Source organism: Amblyomma maculatum, chromosome 1, assembly GCF_055883805.1.
Source record: "Amblyomma maculatum isolate TAMU_Amacu chromosome 1, ASM5588380v1, whole genome shotgun sequence".
In the NCBI taxonomy this organism is placed as follows: domain Eukaryota; kingdom Metazoa; phylum Arthropoda; class Arachnida; order Ixodida; family Ixodidae; genus Amblyomma; species Amblyomma maculatum.
The window spans coordinates 192,699,972-192,717,279 of NC_139344.1; the positions used below are offsets into that span (position 1 = coordinate 192,699,972).

The 17,308-nt window shown below is 45.5% G+C and overlaps 1 protein-coding gene across 1 annotated transcript; it reads right to left on the reverse strand.

The window, feature by feature from the left end:
- Positions 1 to 207: 207 nt before the first annotated feature.
- On the reverse strand, positions 208 to 17,268 carry LOC146205283 (carboxypeptidase A2-like). The gene is made up of 9 exons (XM_084606570.1): positions 17,221 to 17,268; positions 16,506 to 16,642; positions 16,340 to 16,439; positions 16,086 to 16,187; positions 11,684 to 11,899; positions 10,833 to 10,920; positions 10,517 to 10,719; positions 1,893 to 1,977; positions 208 to 404 (listed from the first exon to the last, which is right to left on the reverse strand). The coding sequence occupies exons 1-9, from the start codon at positions 17,266 to 17,268 to the stop codon at positions 208 to 210; spliced, it is 1,176 nt and encodes a 391-aa protein (XP_084462696.1).
- Between the last annotated feature and the right edge of the window lie 40 nt (positions 17,269 to 17,308).

Genomic DNA, 17,308 nt, shown 5'->3' on the forward strand with positions numbered 1-17,308 from the left:
AATAATGTCTTTACCAGCCGAATGTGAATGACTAATATTGTACGCGTGGTTGAGTCGGATCTCTTGAAGGAATATTTGGACATTTCTGTTGCCCACTCGTCTGTAATCAAATAAACTAAATTAACGTGCAGAGATCCAATGCAAAACTGTCCGCTTGCAGGCAGACTCCTTCCGATGAAGGTGTAGCGCTGTGGCGTTCCCTTTCCTTCACGAGTCCAACTCGGACTTGATGATGTGGAAGGCGAGCGCCTTGAGGCCGCTGAACAGCTCGTCTCCCGTGGGGGTGATGAACTCGCGCGGCAGGATGAAGCCAAACAGTCCGCGGTCGCGCAGCTCGATGACGAACGTGTGCTTCACCTTGGCCTTGTCGTAGACCCAGTCCAATGCCGCGCCCGACGTGATGTCTGCACATTTTACAACAGCCACATAGGTTACATAAGAAAAAAAAAATAACGGCTAATGTACACCTGCCTCATGGCGCTGCGTTCCGGGTCTCAGTAGGCCACGCATGCAAGAAAGACTGAAAATGTCTTACCGGCTAATGTACCCATCGGCTTTTCAATGGGTACAAGCTTTCCCCCGGCCTGGTGCTCGGCTCTTTGGGGTGAAATGTTTGGAAAAAGAGCCACATAATGGGCTTTTGCCGCACCCGGCGGACTTATTGTTGTCCGATGGCGGAACTGATCACTGCCACATCGGAGCAACTACCTTTGCAACTACCGACCTTTGCACGTCATTAGTTTGTTCGAAACTTTAAGCCCTCGAAGGAGCGCAGCAGGGTTAGCAGAGCCTCTTTCAAATGCACACCCCTGAGAGAGCCGGGCGCCGGGCTGGGGGACGCTTGTACCCATTTTAACGGTGGGTGTCCGGCGGCGGGTTTCGAACTGACCACCTCCCGCAGCCGAGACTGGCGCCCAAACCACTCGGCCACGACTGTGCAGATAAATAGTACAAGGGAATCAAAGGTACATGTTCTGAATGCTTAGAAAGTAAAAATTAAATGGTATTGTAACACCGTTCACGGTCTATGATATTTCCCCTTTATTGCCACCACTGCCCCCATTCCTTTAAAAAGTGTTAGCAAAGGCAGAATGCTCTTTTATGTTTGTAATGTAATAAGATACCGAAGCCTGAATGACGTATTGACTTCTCAGTGCCGCTCGGTGAGGCTTTATAGACTGATGAATGCACTTATCTAGCGGAGTGATTAATCAAAAGATAATCATCATGTCTATGCGGTTGTTATTGGGTTATTTCATCATGCATTCTAAATACCTTGCATTTTGCGCGTACGTGACATAATTTAGTGTATCGCAGGGTGCCGCAGAGCTGCCGTTACCGCCTTTGCCCCATAGACTCTCCTCCAGCGCTTTTACCTCACAATAGCATGCCTATATAGTTCACTGCCAGTGGCAGAGATGCACCAGTAGCTGTTTCCTAAAGAGCCTTGATGTGCACGAAGATAAATGCTTGCAACTGTACCTTGCAGCAGTTGTACTTATTCTCTCTGTTCTACTGTTTCTAGTATTGAAATTAGTAACAAAATCTTCCAAATACTGCAGTAAGTACCACATCATCCATATCTCAAAGTTAATATTAGCGCTATAAGGACATCGAGGTGCTAAAGGGTAAATTTCATGAACCTTGTTTTTTTTTTTTTTTTTTTCAATAATATCCTGCCAGTTTTCTCTCTGTGATTAGCTCTGCATTTTTCGTAAAATGTTGTTTTCTGTTAAACAGCCCAATATGAAGACACGGCAATAAATGCGAAAAAAAAATGGATAAAGATGATTTTTTGAAGCACTTTTGAATGTACACGTCGGGATAAGCTATGTGGTGCGACACACGAGGAATAAAATACGACGATTCTTTCCTTCAAACCAGGAACTCACACAGAGTCTGTCCAGCGGTTCCATGGCGATAAAAGGCGCTGTTCCGTTTTCGAATCGCAGTCACGAGCTTCTCCAGAGCCTCGTACTGGAAAATAGACAAAAAAGCGGAATGAGAAAACTGGGAAAGGCTTAATCTCACAAACACGAATGTCGACACCGGATGCGCTGTACAATCCGGCCTATGCCTGATGCTGACATGCCTGCATTGTGCAAAAGACAGAGGCCCGCACCAAGCACCCTATCGCAGTTTTCCGTTCTGCTTCAAAAGCGGGCTGTTTTGCAGGAAACCGATCAGAACAATAAACTAAACTCAAATTAACGTGTTTCTTATTCTCACTCGCATCTTGCACGTGCTGCCGAGATTACTCTTTAGTGTGTGCGTGTGTGTGTGTGGGGGGGGGGGGGGCAAGGGATGAACATGTTTACTTAGAAAAACTCAATTCGAAACTATGCGCGATTCACACATAGGTGAATGTAACCGGACTAAGTAAAGGGGTGCATACACGGTTAGTAAACACCGCAGTCACGCCTTCCACGGAAGGCACAGTCTCTTAGGTTCTTAAAAGAAATTTTCGGTATCCCCTACTGCAGCTGCCCACCCCCTGCTTACGCGTCACAAACTTATCGTAGAGCTCTGACGGAATACTGAAACGGGCAAATGCATTTCGTCATTGACGACCATTTTATTTATGAGCTCCTTGCCACAGCGCATAATATTTTAACCAACCACCCCTACGGGGGTAGAATGAAGAAAACAGCTTTTGTCCACCCGTTTTGGCTGCATTACTACAAGACCAGTATTTAGATGATCACACGTATTAACTATACACACCAGCTGTATTTCTATTTAGAAAGGAAGAGATGAATGAGCGAATGAAGATTGCATTTTAACGGAAGATCTCAATATAAGTTTGAGTTAGAAGGATGCGTAGGTCGTCAATTTTTACTGATGGGGGTATATATACCAAGGCCGTTGACAACTTTGCTCGAGACCAGCAGAAATCCTTACTCTTGGCTCGCACATTTCGTCCCGCCCCATGCAGCAACGTTTTGAGTGTTGACATGGTGTGTATAGTATTCATGTATACGATGAAAGGCCGCATAGCCACCATAAATAGTTAGTAATGCAACTTTCCTATGTTTGATATCGGAACCGCGAATGCGAGAGCAAACCAATTCTTTGCTGACATTTCTACGGATAGTGCCTTGCTGGTGTTGCAGCTATACCGTGTTGTTCAGCATATGGACGTTAGAATACTCAGATGCGTTGCCTGCTCGTTCCGTACAGCGTAAAGCATGATATATTCTGCTTGCTGCAGCGTATACGCGACGTCAGCTGTGCGAAACGTGTCTCTCCGTGAAGCGCAGCCTACGTACTATAACTCGTTATGTGCTGTGTCGCCCCTTCCAGCGGCTGCGACAACATTAAAAGCTCTCTCATAGGCACACGGGCCACAACTCAACCAAAACGGCCGTTTCATCGCATGAAGAGAGAGAGAGCGCACTACCTTTTTTTATGTCCTGATAGTGTGTTGCCGTAACTTTTCAGCCCAAAGCTTGAAGCGTGTACGATAGCCGGACGAGGCAACCAGACTGGAAATAGCACCCAAGAGAGGACATATATACTTATCGGAACGTGCCTCAGCACAATAATGGTCAGCAGACGTATTTATGGTTATAGTCCCACGATACACAAAATATATGCTGCGTGGAAGGCTGTATTTCCTTTCGGTCTTTTTATTTCCTTGTTGTTTCTCTGAATACGAGAACCGTTTGCAATGCATTGTGCAAGCGCTGATCGCACGACGTTCTCGGTTTTGTTGTGCCCGAAAGGGTACGAACGCACTCGCGCCGTCACTGGATACCGGTAGGAAGCGACGCGCAAACAGAGCTGCTGCCAGGATGCTGCGCAGTTCTGGAGAAGATCCAGCGTAGGATGTGCGCACGTACCAGGATGCGCACGAGTGCGCACGTACTTGCAATTTTGTGTAACTAAGCGTTATGACAAAGCGCTGACAGAGTGAACCCTTAAAGCGTGAAACGCTTGCTATAAGTTTGACCTGCTGCACATCTCCCCTTCAGAACTTCGCCGAATGGCCAGAGAAAGTTATTGACGTGCGTTTTTCCAGTCGTTGGAGTGGGATCGAATATCAATGGCTAAACATGTCGTTCTCGAGCTGCACAATTTGTGCTTCCACAAGGAAATCTCACGTTTTTCGGTTCGAATGCTAACGGCAAGCCGAATGTGCCGATGAATATTTTCTCTTTCGTCGAGGGGGGTCGAAGGGGCGGGACAAGAAAAAGGAACCACAACGTCTTGTGCAATCCAGTGTACTAATTTGCAGTGTCTTCCTTGTAGAGCGTTCAAGAGGGAGGTTCTGGGAGGAGGGAGGACAGGGGAAACAATTTGTACAGAGAGTAGGCGCTGTAATGCCAGCGAGGACGCCTCAACCGTGTTGGGAGGGGAGGAGTGAATAGGGTGCATAAGAGGGAAAGAACGCAAAGGCAGAATTAAGCAGCACATTATCCCGGAAATCCATGGGAGGGTAAGCCCCATGTACTCAGGTTTACATTGTCTTAGTAACAAAACGCTTGCCTATACTGCAAACGCCGCCGGAGTTGAGGAGCGGGTTCAACACTAAAAAATAGTATTTGCTCTGCATTTCGGTGGATTCGAAGTGCTAAACATTATGAGTCACTTTTTGGTTTGCATAATCGAAGCATTAGTTCAGCAAGCGATTGGGAGCACTGTGCGCTCTTGTCAACTGTTTGCTCATGAACAGCCGGCGAAACGTACCGGCATTCGTGCTTAAGTTCTTGGCGTTCTTACTTCTTGGCGTCTTCGGCTGCATTTTCTCAAACATCCATTTCGCCAGTACATCATATAAAGTTGCGAGTTGGTTGTCCATATTAAGGATATTGTACTAAACACGGTGAAAAAAAAAAAAAGAACACACAAACGACACACCGCTGTGTTACGTGTCATGTGTATGTGTTTTCTTTCCATATTTTTTACCGAAATATGAAAAAAAAAAAATGTTTTGCGGTACATTCGCTTTCTTGGCAACGCAGAGTTGCTCTTTCGCACCGAACTGAAATTCCGCAAGTTGTTTCTGCATATACTTTAAGTCAGCGCAACGGTGGGGTACAACATAAAAGGCACGTAAAGCAGCACGTCAAAGACGTATAGATAGGCCATCGACGTTTGTCATCGACACTTCATAAACAGCTCCTCTGGAAGAGCTATTTATTGGTAGGGGTCGCTCGTGGAATCAATGCGACAAGTCAACGCATAAGCCTGGATGTCATGGTTCCATCAGTATAGAACGACAGAAGCTACACTTGCACATCCTGATATGCCGCTGCTATTCTTTACCGACTAACCTAAAACATTTCATACTTACGGACACCATCCAGAACCGAAAAAGTGCTCTATTTATTCTTTAAAACTTGTGCGTGGTTGAAAGCTAAACATTTCGACAGATTTGCCTGTCTGGTTGGGTTGATAACTAAATAAAACTTGAAATTTCTCCAACCGACACTTTTATTTTATAAAACCCGACGTTTCGGAGCCGGCTCGGCTCCTTCTTCAGGGGTGCATGACGCGGGGCTGCGTGCAGCTATAAGTAAAGGAATGGTCGAGGGGGAGAAGAATGTGGGGGGGGGGGGGGGGGGGGAATGGGGAGGGGGTGAGATGTGTGTGAAAGAAATGAGAAGGAAGGAGGGGGGTTTAGACGAGTGAGGGTGCCGCAGGTGCAGGTGTGCTCGCTGGCGACTTTTTTCTTTTCTTCTGTGAAGTGGCCAGGATAGAGCGAAGACCTTGCAAGTATACAGCAGGGAGGTTGCCTATTGTCCGGTTGATGTTGTTTGCGGTCGACTGTATGTGCCATGACTCGAGGAGGCGTCTTTTGCGGTAATTGGTCTCGGTCTCCAGGATGAATGTTTCTTCGAAATTTATTCTGTGGTCGGAATCTTCGGAATGTTCGGCTACGGGGTTGCGTTCTCTTGAAAAATTTCGTACATCGTTCTTGTGTTGCCGAATTCTTTCTTTTAGGTTTTTTGTTTCGCCAATGTAGCTAGCATCACAGTCGGCGCAGGAAATTTTGTAGACAATGCCTTGGGCTCTTTCTCTTGGTGGTCGATCTTTGGGGAAGGGTAGCAGGCTCCCCAAAGTGTTTGAAGGCTTGTGCGCCACTCGAATTCCCTCTTTTCTTAGAATACGGGCGAAGGTTTCGCTGGCGCCTCGGACATAGGGGACAGTGACGTACTTTTGAGATGTAGTTTGCTGCTGGTTATTTTCTTCCCGGGGCCTGTCGTTGCGTTTTTGGCGGCGAATGATATTCCGGATAATTTTTTTGGGGTAGCCGTTCATGGATAGTTCTTTGAATATTAAGCGTTTTTCGTTTGCTTTGTCGGGCTCTGTGGTGCAATGTGTTTGCACTCTTTGTAATAAGGTCTTCACAACTGACGCTTTATGGCTTGTCGGGTGGTTCGAAGTGAAATGCAGATATCGCCCTGTGTGGGTGGGTTTTCGGTATACGGAGAATCGCAGACGGTTGTTTTTTCGGGTCACCAGAACGTCCAAAAACGGCAGGGCGCCTCGCTTCTCCATTTCTAGGGTGAACTGAATCTCCGGTTGTATGGAATTTAGATGAGAGAGGAAATTATGGACTTCAGATTTCTTAATAATTGAGAAACAGTCATCGACATATCTCAGAAAAAGTTTTGGCGGTGGGCGGAAAGAGTTGAGAGCTCGTTCTTCGATGTGCTGCATAGTTATATTCGCCATAGCGACAGAGATGGAGGCACCCATTGGTGTTCCCTTAACTTGTTTGTAGAATTCTCCTCGGCATGAGAAGTATGTGTTTGATAAGCATAGTTCCAGAAGGCGGCATACCTCGTCTACACTGAGTGGGGTTCGTGCGCTGAGTGTATCGTCGCGTTGTAGGGCTTCTCGAGTGGCGGCCAACGCGAGATTTACAGGGACATTTGTGAAAAGGGACACCACGTCAAAGGAAACAAGGCACTCGTCGGCCTCAAGGCTCACCTGGGACACGAGTTCGATGAAATGCCCGGCGTGTCGGACGTGGGTCGCGGTTTTCCCCGTGATTGGTGTTATGAGCTTGTGCAGGTATTCCGACAACGAACGGAGGGGGAGTAACGGAAGTCGACAATTGGGCGTAGAGGAGTCCCAGGTTTATGGACTTTGGGCAGACCGTAGAAGGCTGGGGCTGATCCGTTGGTGCACGATAACTGCAGGTAGAGGTTTCGGTGGTTTGGGAGGTTTTTGAAAACTTCTTTTAATACCTTGTTCAATTTTGCCTGGGTACTTGTTGTGGGGTCCTTCTTCAATTTTTCGTATTCTTGACTGTTGAGTAGAACGAAACATCATCGACAAGGCAGAACAGCATCTAGTAACTGCTCGGATACGGGAGTGCCGCACAGTGATCAAGAAAAAAGAAACCGACGCCTTTTTTGCTCGTCGACAGCTCGAGCACAGGATGCCCAAGCTTCTAACACCCATTGAGGCCTTCGCCCAGGAGACAGCAGCTTCCGAAGCCAACAAACACCGCACCAAGCAAATGAAGAAGCTGGCAGAATTACAACCTCGACCTGACAACGCCCCTACTGACCATTCAAACGTGGTCACGAACCTGTCTTCCAGAAATCTAACACCCGCCGAAACTTCAATTCTGGCCAAGGGACACAAATTCAATATTCAGGCTCACGGACTTCCTCTCCCGAAAATTATATCTGCTCTTGAAGACGGCCTCCAGCAGCTGAAAACAGGTCCTCGAGAAGAAGTCAGGCTCAGAACAGTCGGAATACTGAAAGATCTGCATTCACGCCGAAAAGAAGAGAATCTACCACGGGATGAACGGCAGGCGCTCAAAGACCTCCAGAGAGACACGACCATCGTAATCCTCCCAGCGGACAAAGGCAACACAACAGTCGTTCTGGACAGACAGGACTATGACGAGAAAATTTCTTCTCTACTCAACAGTCAAGAATACGAAAAATTGAAGAAGGACCCCACAACAAGTACCCAGGCAAAATTGAACAAGGTATTAAAAGAAGTTTTCAAAAACCTCCCAAACCACCGAAACCTCTACCTGCAGTTATCGTGCACCAACGGATCAGCCCCAGCCTTCTACGGTCTGCCCAAAGTCCATAAACCTGGGACTCCTCTACGCCCAATTGTCGACTTCCGTTACTCCCCCCTCCGTTCGTTGTCGGAATACCTGCACAAGCTCATAACACCAATCACGGGGAAAACCGCGACCCACGTCCGACACGCCGGGCATTTCATCGAACTCGTGTCCCAGGTGAGCCTTGAGGCCGACGAGTGCCTTGTTTCCTTTGACGTGGTGTCCCTTTTCACAAATGTCCCTGTAAATCTCGCGTTGGCCGCCACTCGAGAAGCCCTACAACGCGACGATACACTCAGCGCACGAACCCCACTCAGTGTAGACGAGGTATGCCGCCTTCTGGAACTATGCTTATCAAACACATACTTCTCATGCCGAGGAGAATTCTACAAACAAGTTAAGGGAACACCAATGGGTGCCTCCATCTCTGTCGCTATGGCGAATATAACTATGCAGCACATCGAAGAACGAGCTCTCAACTCTTTCCGCCCACCGCCAAAACTTTTTCTGAGATATGTCGATGACTGTTTCTCAATTATTAAGAAATCTGAAGTCCATAATTTCCTCTCTCATCTAAATTCCATACAACCGGAGATTCAGTTCACCCTAGAAATGGAGAAGCGAGGCGCCCTGCCGTTTTTGGACGTTCTGGTGACCCGAAAAAACAACCGTCTGCGATTCTCCGTATACCGAAAACCCACCCACACAGGGCGATATCTGCATTTCACTTCGAACCACCCGACAAGCCATAAAGCGTCAGTTGTGAAGACCTTATTACAAAGAGTGCAAACACATTGCACCACAGAGCCCGACAAAGCAAACGAAAAACGCTTAATATTCAAAGAACTATCCATGAACGGCTACCCCAAAAAAATTATCCGGAATATCATTCGCCGCCAAAAACGCAACGACAGGCCCCGGGAAGAAAATAACCAGCAGCAAACTACATCTCAAAAGTACGTCACTGTCCCCTATGTCCGAGGCGCCAGCGAAACCTTCGCCCGTATTCTAAGAAAAGAGGGAATTCGAGTGGCGCACAAGCCTTCAAACACTTTGGGGAGCCTGCTACCCTTCCCCAAAGATCGACCACCAAGAGAAAGAGCCCAAGGCATTGTCTACAAAATTTCCTGCGCCGACTGTGATGCTAGCTACATTGGCGAAACAAAAAACCTAAAAGAAAGAATTCGGCAACACAAGAACGATGTACGAAATTTTTCAAGAGAACGCAACCCCGTAGCCGAACATTCCGAAGATTCCGACCACAGAATAAATTTCGAAGAAACATTCATCCTGGAGACCGAGACCAATTACCGCAAAAGACGCCTCCTCGAGTCATGGCACATACAGTCGACCGCAAACAACATCAACCGGACAATAGGCAACCTCCCTGCTGTATACTTGCAAGGTCTTCGCTCTATCCTGGCCACTTCACAGAAGAAAAGAAAAAAGTCGCCAGCGAGCACACCTGCACCTGCGGCACCCTCACTCGTCTAAACCCCCCTCCTTCCTTCTCATTTCTTTCACACACATCTCACCCCTCCCCATTCCCCCCCCCCCCCCCCCCCCCCCCACATTCTTCTCCCCCTCGACCATTCCTTTACTTATAGCTGCACGCAGCCCCGCGTCATGCACCCCTGAAGAAGGAGCCGAGCCGGCTCCGAAACGTCGGGTTTTATAAAATAAAAGTGTTGGTTGGAGAAATTTCAAGTTTTATTTAATTGTGCGTGGTTGTACTGTCGCTGAACAGAAACAAATTTGTCGCATTTACTGACAGGGCGCGGTACACGGCATTTCTCGCTTCAGAAGGTTGAAGTCTGACGACAGCGTCCACGATGACCAGCAACGGGTATCATTTATTCACACACGGGAATTTCAGTATAACCAGAGCTAGTACAATGAGCCAGTAACAGAAACAATAAAAAATGACAGAAACATGACAAGTCAGTGTGACTGAGACTGCTGATGATTATAATTTGATCAACGTTTCTCTATTAGTGATTGGTCAGTCCACATTGTACGCGGTGTTAAAGCCTCGGCGCTTTTTTTCTTCTTCTTTTCTTCCTCGTACCTTGAGCGAGAATTTCGTGATTGCATTGTATGCTAAGGTGTTCAACGCAGCTCTACAAACACGCCGCGAGTTACCTATCATCGTACGCTGTCTTCTTCTTTTGCCTTTCGATGCGTGTGTTTCCCCAAATTCTACACGTAAGTATATATAAAGCCTTTTCAAAAATATACAGTTTCAAAGGATTGCTTCTAAACCTTTTAGGGAGTGCCTAGAAGCACTCCTGGAATTCCTAAACTCGAGGAGGATTACTATACAGATTTCTCCTCTTCTGCAACCCAACGAACTTTGGAGATATTCAGCGAGTCCAGTACAGGGCTCAAACTCCTTGAGGTGTATATGTTTTACAAATGCTTTACACGAGTCTCGCTTTCTATCCAGGGCGGCAACCGTGGGCGCTCGTCGCTTACCTGAGACCTGTAGTCAGAGGTGTAACCTTTGGAGTAGCCGTATGGTATCATCACCATCTGGCTGTACGAGTGCAGATTGATGTACGCCTTGAGTCTGTCCTTGAGGTTGTTGATGCCGTCCCGTATGGCGCGGCTCTCGGCCTCCGAGAACGGAAACGTGCCGGCGTAGTTCTCGGCACACGGATTGGCGCTCGAGCCGGCCACTGCATGAAGTAGACACGTTAACTGTCCACCCCAAGGTTTTCGCTCACTTTCGAATTCAATACATTATGATTGCTCTATATAAGGCAGGCTATATGCCTAAGAGACTTACGACCGAAGCGCGCGTCGAAATTTCTGTTCGGGTCCACTCCACGGCAGAGGCTTGCCACGTTTCTCACCCTGTTCTTTCGCCATAGGCGGTGCTGAGTAAGATGTTAGAAACGGGACGAAGACTGAAATCAATAACCATGACACCTATTTTGCAGTTAATTACAGTTCGTTACGCACACGGATGATATTTTGTGTTCGTGCATGAGGTTGGCTGGGTGCATGCTCGTTAGGCATGCTTGCTACACGTCGCTGCTTTTTGGATGGCTAGAACTGAACTTAGACATGCGACCCTCATAGCAAAAATCGGCAATTTGCGTCACATATACTTTATTAATTTATTTGCTGCAGTAAGTGATAAATTATTGCACAATAGCTCTCTCGTGTGCAAGGAACAAAAATATGACTTGCATCCTCAAGTGATCACATTACTTTGCATGCACAATGACGAGAAATAAAACTAGCACCATGATCGATTAAAACTAAAAATAGCATCAAGACCAGCAGCACAAGTGAGGCAGTAAACCTGTTATCTGGAAGAAGAAATTTATGCAGAAAAAAGAAAACCTGCTCTAATCAGCAAATAGAATAACAATATATGATTTCTGAATAGGCCAGTTTTCCTGGACGTTCGTACCATATATCTAATGTTAAACTTAAGGCTATTTCTCTGTTTCATCATGCCGTGGTCTGCATGCACACTTGCGAACTGTGTGAAGTAATGGTTTGACGGCAGATCTGAAGAGATGCGCTGATCTTCGCGGTTCTAACAATCCTCCTTTTACCGCTCGTTCTATTCAGATACGCTCAGCCAGGTCACCGGCGCTTCTATCCTCAGAAGCAGGACCATGGACTTACAGTTGTCCAGGTGTACTTGTAGCCGTCGGCGTTGATGACGGGGAATATATACCAGTCGAAGGTGTCCACCAGTTTCGTGATGTCGGCACTGTCGTTGTAGCCTTTGAGCAAGCGGTCGATAACGTACAGTGCCGAGGCCGTCGAGATCCACTCGCGGGCGTGGATGCCGCTGTCGATCCACAAGGCCGGCCGGCTGGAGTTGCCTCCAGAGCTGATCTGCGCACACGGTAGACACGAAGCACGTCAATATGTTATATCTGCGGGCGGACACAGCCTAAAATTCAACTGCGTAAAAGATGCTGAAAGCAAGCTAGAATGCCGCTTCACACGAAACCAATACCACACTTTGAAAACAGACAACGCGTCACCCTGACACTTGAAACAGAGCCACGAAGCAGTCCAACGGTGTCCTTTGGACGCCATACATCGGCTAACTTTTTTTTTTCTTTTTTTCAATTATGTGTGCCGCGAAAGTGTGAGTTATAATTTCAATGTCGCAGAAACCACAACATTCGTAAGTTAAGGCTTTATAAAGTTAACTGACGGATCTATTCATGATCACGACCAAAGCTTGAAACTCAAACGGTCAGTGAGTCGTTTTCCTTTGTATGTCTGGGCGAAACAAAAACTTAGCCAGGTCGTTTCAACTGCATGTGGCATTACGTGACTATCACTTCGGATATTATAGACAATTCAGGATAAAAAAAAGCAGCAATTAAGGAAAAAGAGCGGCTTGGGTTGTGAGAATGGAGCTAAAAAAATATTATTCTGGGCGCTTGCCAGTCCCAAATGAGCGTAAAAAGCGCCAAAAGCGCTTCACAAAAATGCGTCCGGTAGGAGCTGCATCAACATCGATGTGCTTAGGTACAGTCACGGAACTGCTTGTCGCGCCGTTAAAACATTAATATTGGAATCGCATCGGCTGCCATGTTAAATCTTACAATAATAAACTTTCATTCTTTATTGAATTCAATATACTTTTTAATCTAAGCTGAAAAAACGTTCGGCTGATTTGCCATCAAAAAAGCTTCCTGATTCTTTACGCGTCCGACCTCTCAGTGTGGGTAGGTGTATACCATTAGTTGCTTGGACAATATCTACACCTTCACAAATCTCGCCGTAAGAATTTCATTTTGGCGATGTACAAAGTTTCCATGGATACAGGGGGCTCAAAAACAAAATAAAGAACTTATCAAATTATCAAAGCTGATCTAAAACTCTCCAACAATACTGTGCGCATTTTAATTTGCGAAACAAGGAACAGTTTTGCTTCTTCTTTTTTTTTGTTTTTGCAAAGTTCTGAGCTAAATGCGATGTTCAACTAACTGCATATACGCATTTAAAATGCTTATGCAAGCATCTCATAAGATATTCAAGTCTTGGGTGAAATATTTGCTTGGGTCTGCTAGCCACACCCTGAACATACAGGAAGAAAAGCTGAGGTTGTAGTATAGTTGCAACCTTGAAGACGGTGCAAGGAGTTCGAACTGTGCTAAAGCGGGCACGCACGAAAGGGCCGGAGCACACGCGACAAAGACAAATGCACAGTTTAAACAGTTTAAACAAGGTTCGAGCCTGTATTTTATACGTGTAACAGCTGAAGGTGGAGGCGGACTTGTAGTAAGTCCAAGAGAGCGGGAGAAGCAGCTGGCTCCGTACGCACGAGGCGCTTCTATCCGAACGAAGACTAATGTCAGTGCAGCCTTTTGACACAGAAAATGCGCGCAAAATGTGGGACGGTAGAGCTTTAATTTTCCTTCACCCGCCCTCTGACATTTACCCTTGAGCCAGGGCATTTTGAAGTCGCATGAAGTAATGAGTTTAACGACGCATCAAACATCAACGCATCCGCATAATCAGCAAACGAAATAAATTGTTACGGTATTTTAAGTTTGAGTCTCATTAAACGAAGAGATAAGTTCGAGGAAATCAATAAAAAGAAATGGTGCATTATGCTCGTGATGATGCGTTTCGCGCAGAGCGCAGATACGCCGTTCTTTTTTTTTTTTTTATCATCAACAATGAATACTTTTTCGCCTAAATTGTATATTCAATCCTTAAGAAAGATAATCAGTTTTTCAGCGCAAAGGGCTGGCTGTTAGTTCATCAAAATGATGAGAAAATTTCTCGCAAAATATACCTGAAAGAAATAGTAACGCCGATACGGCGTGGTTATCAAGCAAACACTCAGAGGGTCGTGGAAGGAATTTTAATTTTCTGGTTGCACATTATGCTGGAATTGCGAAAAAAAAAAAAAAAAACTAATGTCGCTACTGGTCACAAAATGTGTGCGTGCAAAAAAAAAAGAAAAAAGAAAAGGCGGACGACGTGCTACCTCAGTCACTGCTTTGCGAAATATATGCTGCAGTCGCTACGTTGAGTTAAGAAAAAAAATAAACAAAAACTGATTCGAGACAAGAAGGGGGCAAAATTTACCTGAAACAAAAAATGAAAATCTCTGCTGGATGCAGCATACTCTCAGAACAAGCTGCGCATTCATCTTGCACACAATTCTGCACAGAGCGTGTCAGAAGTTTAATACTTTTCACTCTGTGACGAATGCGTGCTTAATGGCGGTGAACCTTAGCGACGATTAAAGCTGAATATTTTAATCGACGTTAAAAGGCGCAAAACACTGCAACGCGTTTTCTTATTATTAAAAAGTGGAAAAAAAAAATGCAAAAAACACACACGCGTCAAGAAAGGGTGTAGCTATCGGGGGTTGCTCCTGCGCAGCATATATTTACCGCACCATAGCGCACCGCTCTCGTATAGCAGAGACTTCGTTGAACGTGATGGCTGCCAGTCCAATATAAGGCTTTCTCACAGTCTGAACAGTTTCATAAATTCAGAACAGCCTAGCCCATCACCGCATCCTGTCGTTTTGTGGGTTAGATGCCAGCTGATCACCTTTCGTGGTGTGTTATGGAAATCGTCCTCTCGTCATCGTCCCTCCGTTCGTTCTACGCCGCGACTATTTGCTAATGCAGCCGATCAGCAGTGAAAGCAAAGAGGGACGCTAAACGCACTGCCCGGGTCTAGAAAAAGAAGCGCCAAACCCACAAGCACAACAAGGCAGCGAGAAGCGAGAGCCAAGAGCTTGCATAGAACACCACGAAAATTCGAACGCAGAGAATAAGATTTCGCTAGCAGTGAGCGGGGAGGCACGTGACCCGCAATTTTTATTCCTACACATTTTGCCACCGGCAGCAATATATATATATATATATATATATATATATATATATATATATATATATATATATATATATATATTTCAAGCGTAATGCTCTCATTCGAAGTGTGAATAATAATGAGTTCCACAATTCTTCGAATGTTTGCTTATAAGCTGTGGCATTTATATGTGGCTATTATCATCAGTTATGAAATTTTGTGTGAAATCTCTCCCACCCCTGAAAAAAAAAAACAATTACCGGTGGTAACTTGCGCTGAAAACGATACAGTTTGTATATTTAAGGACTGAATATGACATTTAGACAGGAAATTACTTATTTTCAAGGCAAACGAAAATAGCGCTTGACAGGACTACACGCTCTACGCATTTCCTGAAAGGAATTTCTTGCTTACGCCTACCATCGACGACGTGATAGACTAATTAGAATAAATTACCGCACTTCTGCGCATACGCTTGTTTATATGCAATGGCAAACAGCTGCTACATGCAAAATATGCGCTTGCTTGGAAAAAAAAAAAAAGTTTGCATACAACGCCTTGAGCCCTCGAAAACCCAGTTCCTAAATGGGTTTAATCTTAGTTGACATATAACATCCAGGAGGTATTTTGATTAGAATGTATATATGTTATTAATGCACTTAGTGTCGACTGAGTACGTGCAAAAACAAAAAACAAAATCAGGCTTGTGTCGTTTAAGCGTCGTTCAGCCTCATTACAACTGCTTCATTATACCTACGTGCGTTGCATGTGGTCGACGGTTAAAAAAAGAACACACTTTTCGCGGCCTTGAAGACCAACAATACTGCCTGAGTTTGATGGTCGTTTAAGTTTACCAATTCCTTTTAACCCCGCTCATATTACGGGGTGCATCCTGTATGTGAGAAACGGCAAATGGTCTGCTATCGGCTTCTGCAGAAACGACAAGTGCAAAGGGTGTGCGCATCGATCGTCAGAAAACACGTCCTCGTTGGAAGTCACATCTGACCAGAACACGCGCCCCAAAAGGCTTGCGCTTATAGCTTGCTTAATGCTGACTCTATTGTAGAAGTTGCTTTGTGAGGTGGGATACTCAACAGAGGAAAGATTTCAGACTAGCATGGCTGATGTTGGTAATTTTTGGCTCCTCAAATTTTATTTAGCTTCTGTTGCGTCGGTGCACAGAGAGAGCAAAAAAAGAAAAAGAAGCAATGGCTTAACGAGTTCAAACCTTGACTCCACGGATCACAGCTCCTTCATCCGTCTTTCCGATGGAGACCCGAGTGACGATGCTGGGGAACTTTTGTGCCGATGAATCCAAGAATCCGTATATCTGTTGAGCATTTGCGAATGTGCGAAATGTGAAAAAAAAAGAAAAGAAAAAAGATAACATAGACATGTTAAGTTAGAACGCCTTGTAAACGGCTGTTAGTAGGTTGAAATAAAAACGACCTTGGTGCGTTATTGATGACATGTAGCACTAACCTCGTCGAGAGTATGGTACATGTCAGTCCGGAATGTTCCAGCGTCTCTAGCATTAAGATCCGCGTCTCCTTTGTTGTCTATTCTTTCCCGATCAATCCATCTGAAAGCATCAACAAAGGCAGAAAGGTTATTGCTGTGACGTTTTCTTTGCTGTCGTGATACTTACTCTTGTAAGTTGTTAGTGAGAACGGTGTACTGTATTCCGCTGAGCTCGAGGTGTTTCTGAAACATAGATGCTTCGGATGGAGGCAGTCGGACGGTGATGTTCTGGTCTGGTGCGACAGGTTCGTCCCAGAAGTCCAGCTGCACAATATGTGTATTAAAGTAGGCACATCAGCAACTAAGTTAGCTCCCACAGGACACTCCGATAGCTTGCATACAGACGTCAGGTGTCGCATAAGCTTTAGTGGAATGACTGATACCTCCTCACTTTCATTGCAGCTATATTTAACACTAAGGAATTAATGCAACCAAATAAGAACAAACACACAAAAAAGAAAATTACGCTTACGTATGGCTGCATGTTATAGTTGTCTTGAAACGGATCTCATTCTGGTGCTGCCGTTTAAAAGCAAGGATCAAGTAATGACAGCTACTTTCTCTGCTTCGTTCCAGCTGCCGTGATTGAAAAAAAAAAAAAAAAAGAACTACTGGCATTTATAAAACGTGACTGTTTCGCGTTATAAATGCATGCAGAAAAGCAGAAGCCTGCGACTAGGCTTCAACAACTAGCAGCTTTGGCAAACCGGCAACTAACTACATTTACCACGTGTTCCGGTTACAGCAACTAATCTGTATGAGTATTGCTCTGATTCAGAGTTCACTTCAATCGCACATTTTTCATCGAAAGTACCCTTATACCAAGAAGGTTTTTTACTTACGTGAGTATTGTTTGTCTGCAGGTTCCGAAGCAGCTCGACGGACGACATAGAGTTTAGATAAGCCCTCACGAGCTTGTGGCTATGGTTA

Coding starts and splice junctions, on each gene's coding strand:
- LOC146205283 (XM_084606570.1), bottom strand. CDS start 17,268: ATGTCGTCCGTCGAGCTGCTTCGGAACCTGCAGACAAACAATACTCAC. Junction 16,643..17,220: donor TGCAGACAAACAATACTCAC/GTAAGTAAAAAA, acceptor CATATTGTGCAG/CTGGACTTCTGGGACGAACC. Junction 10,720..10,832: donor AAATTTCGACGCGCGCTTCG/GTCGTAAGTCTC, acceptor TACTTCATGCAG/TGGCCGGCTCGAGCGCCAAT.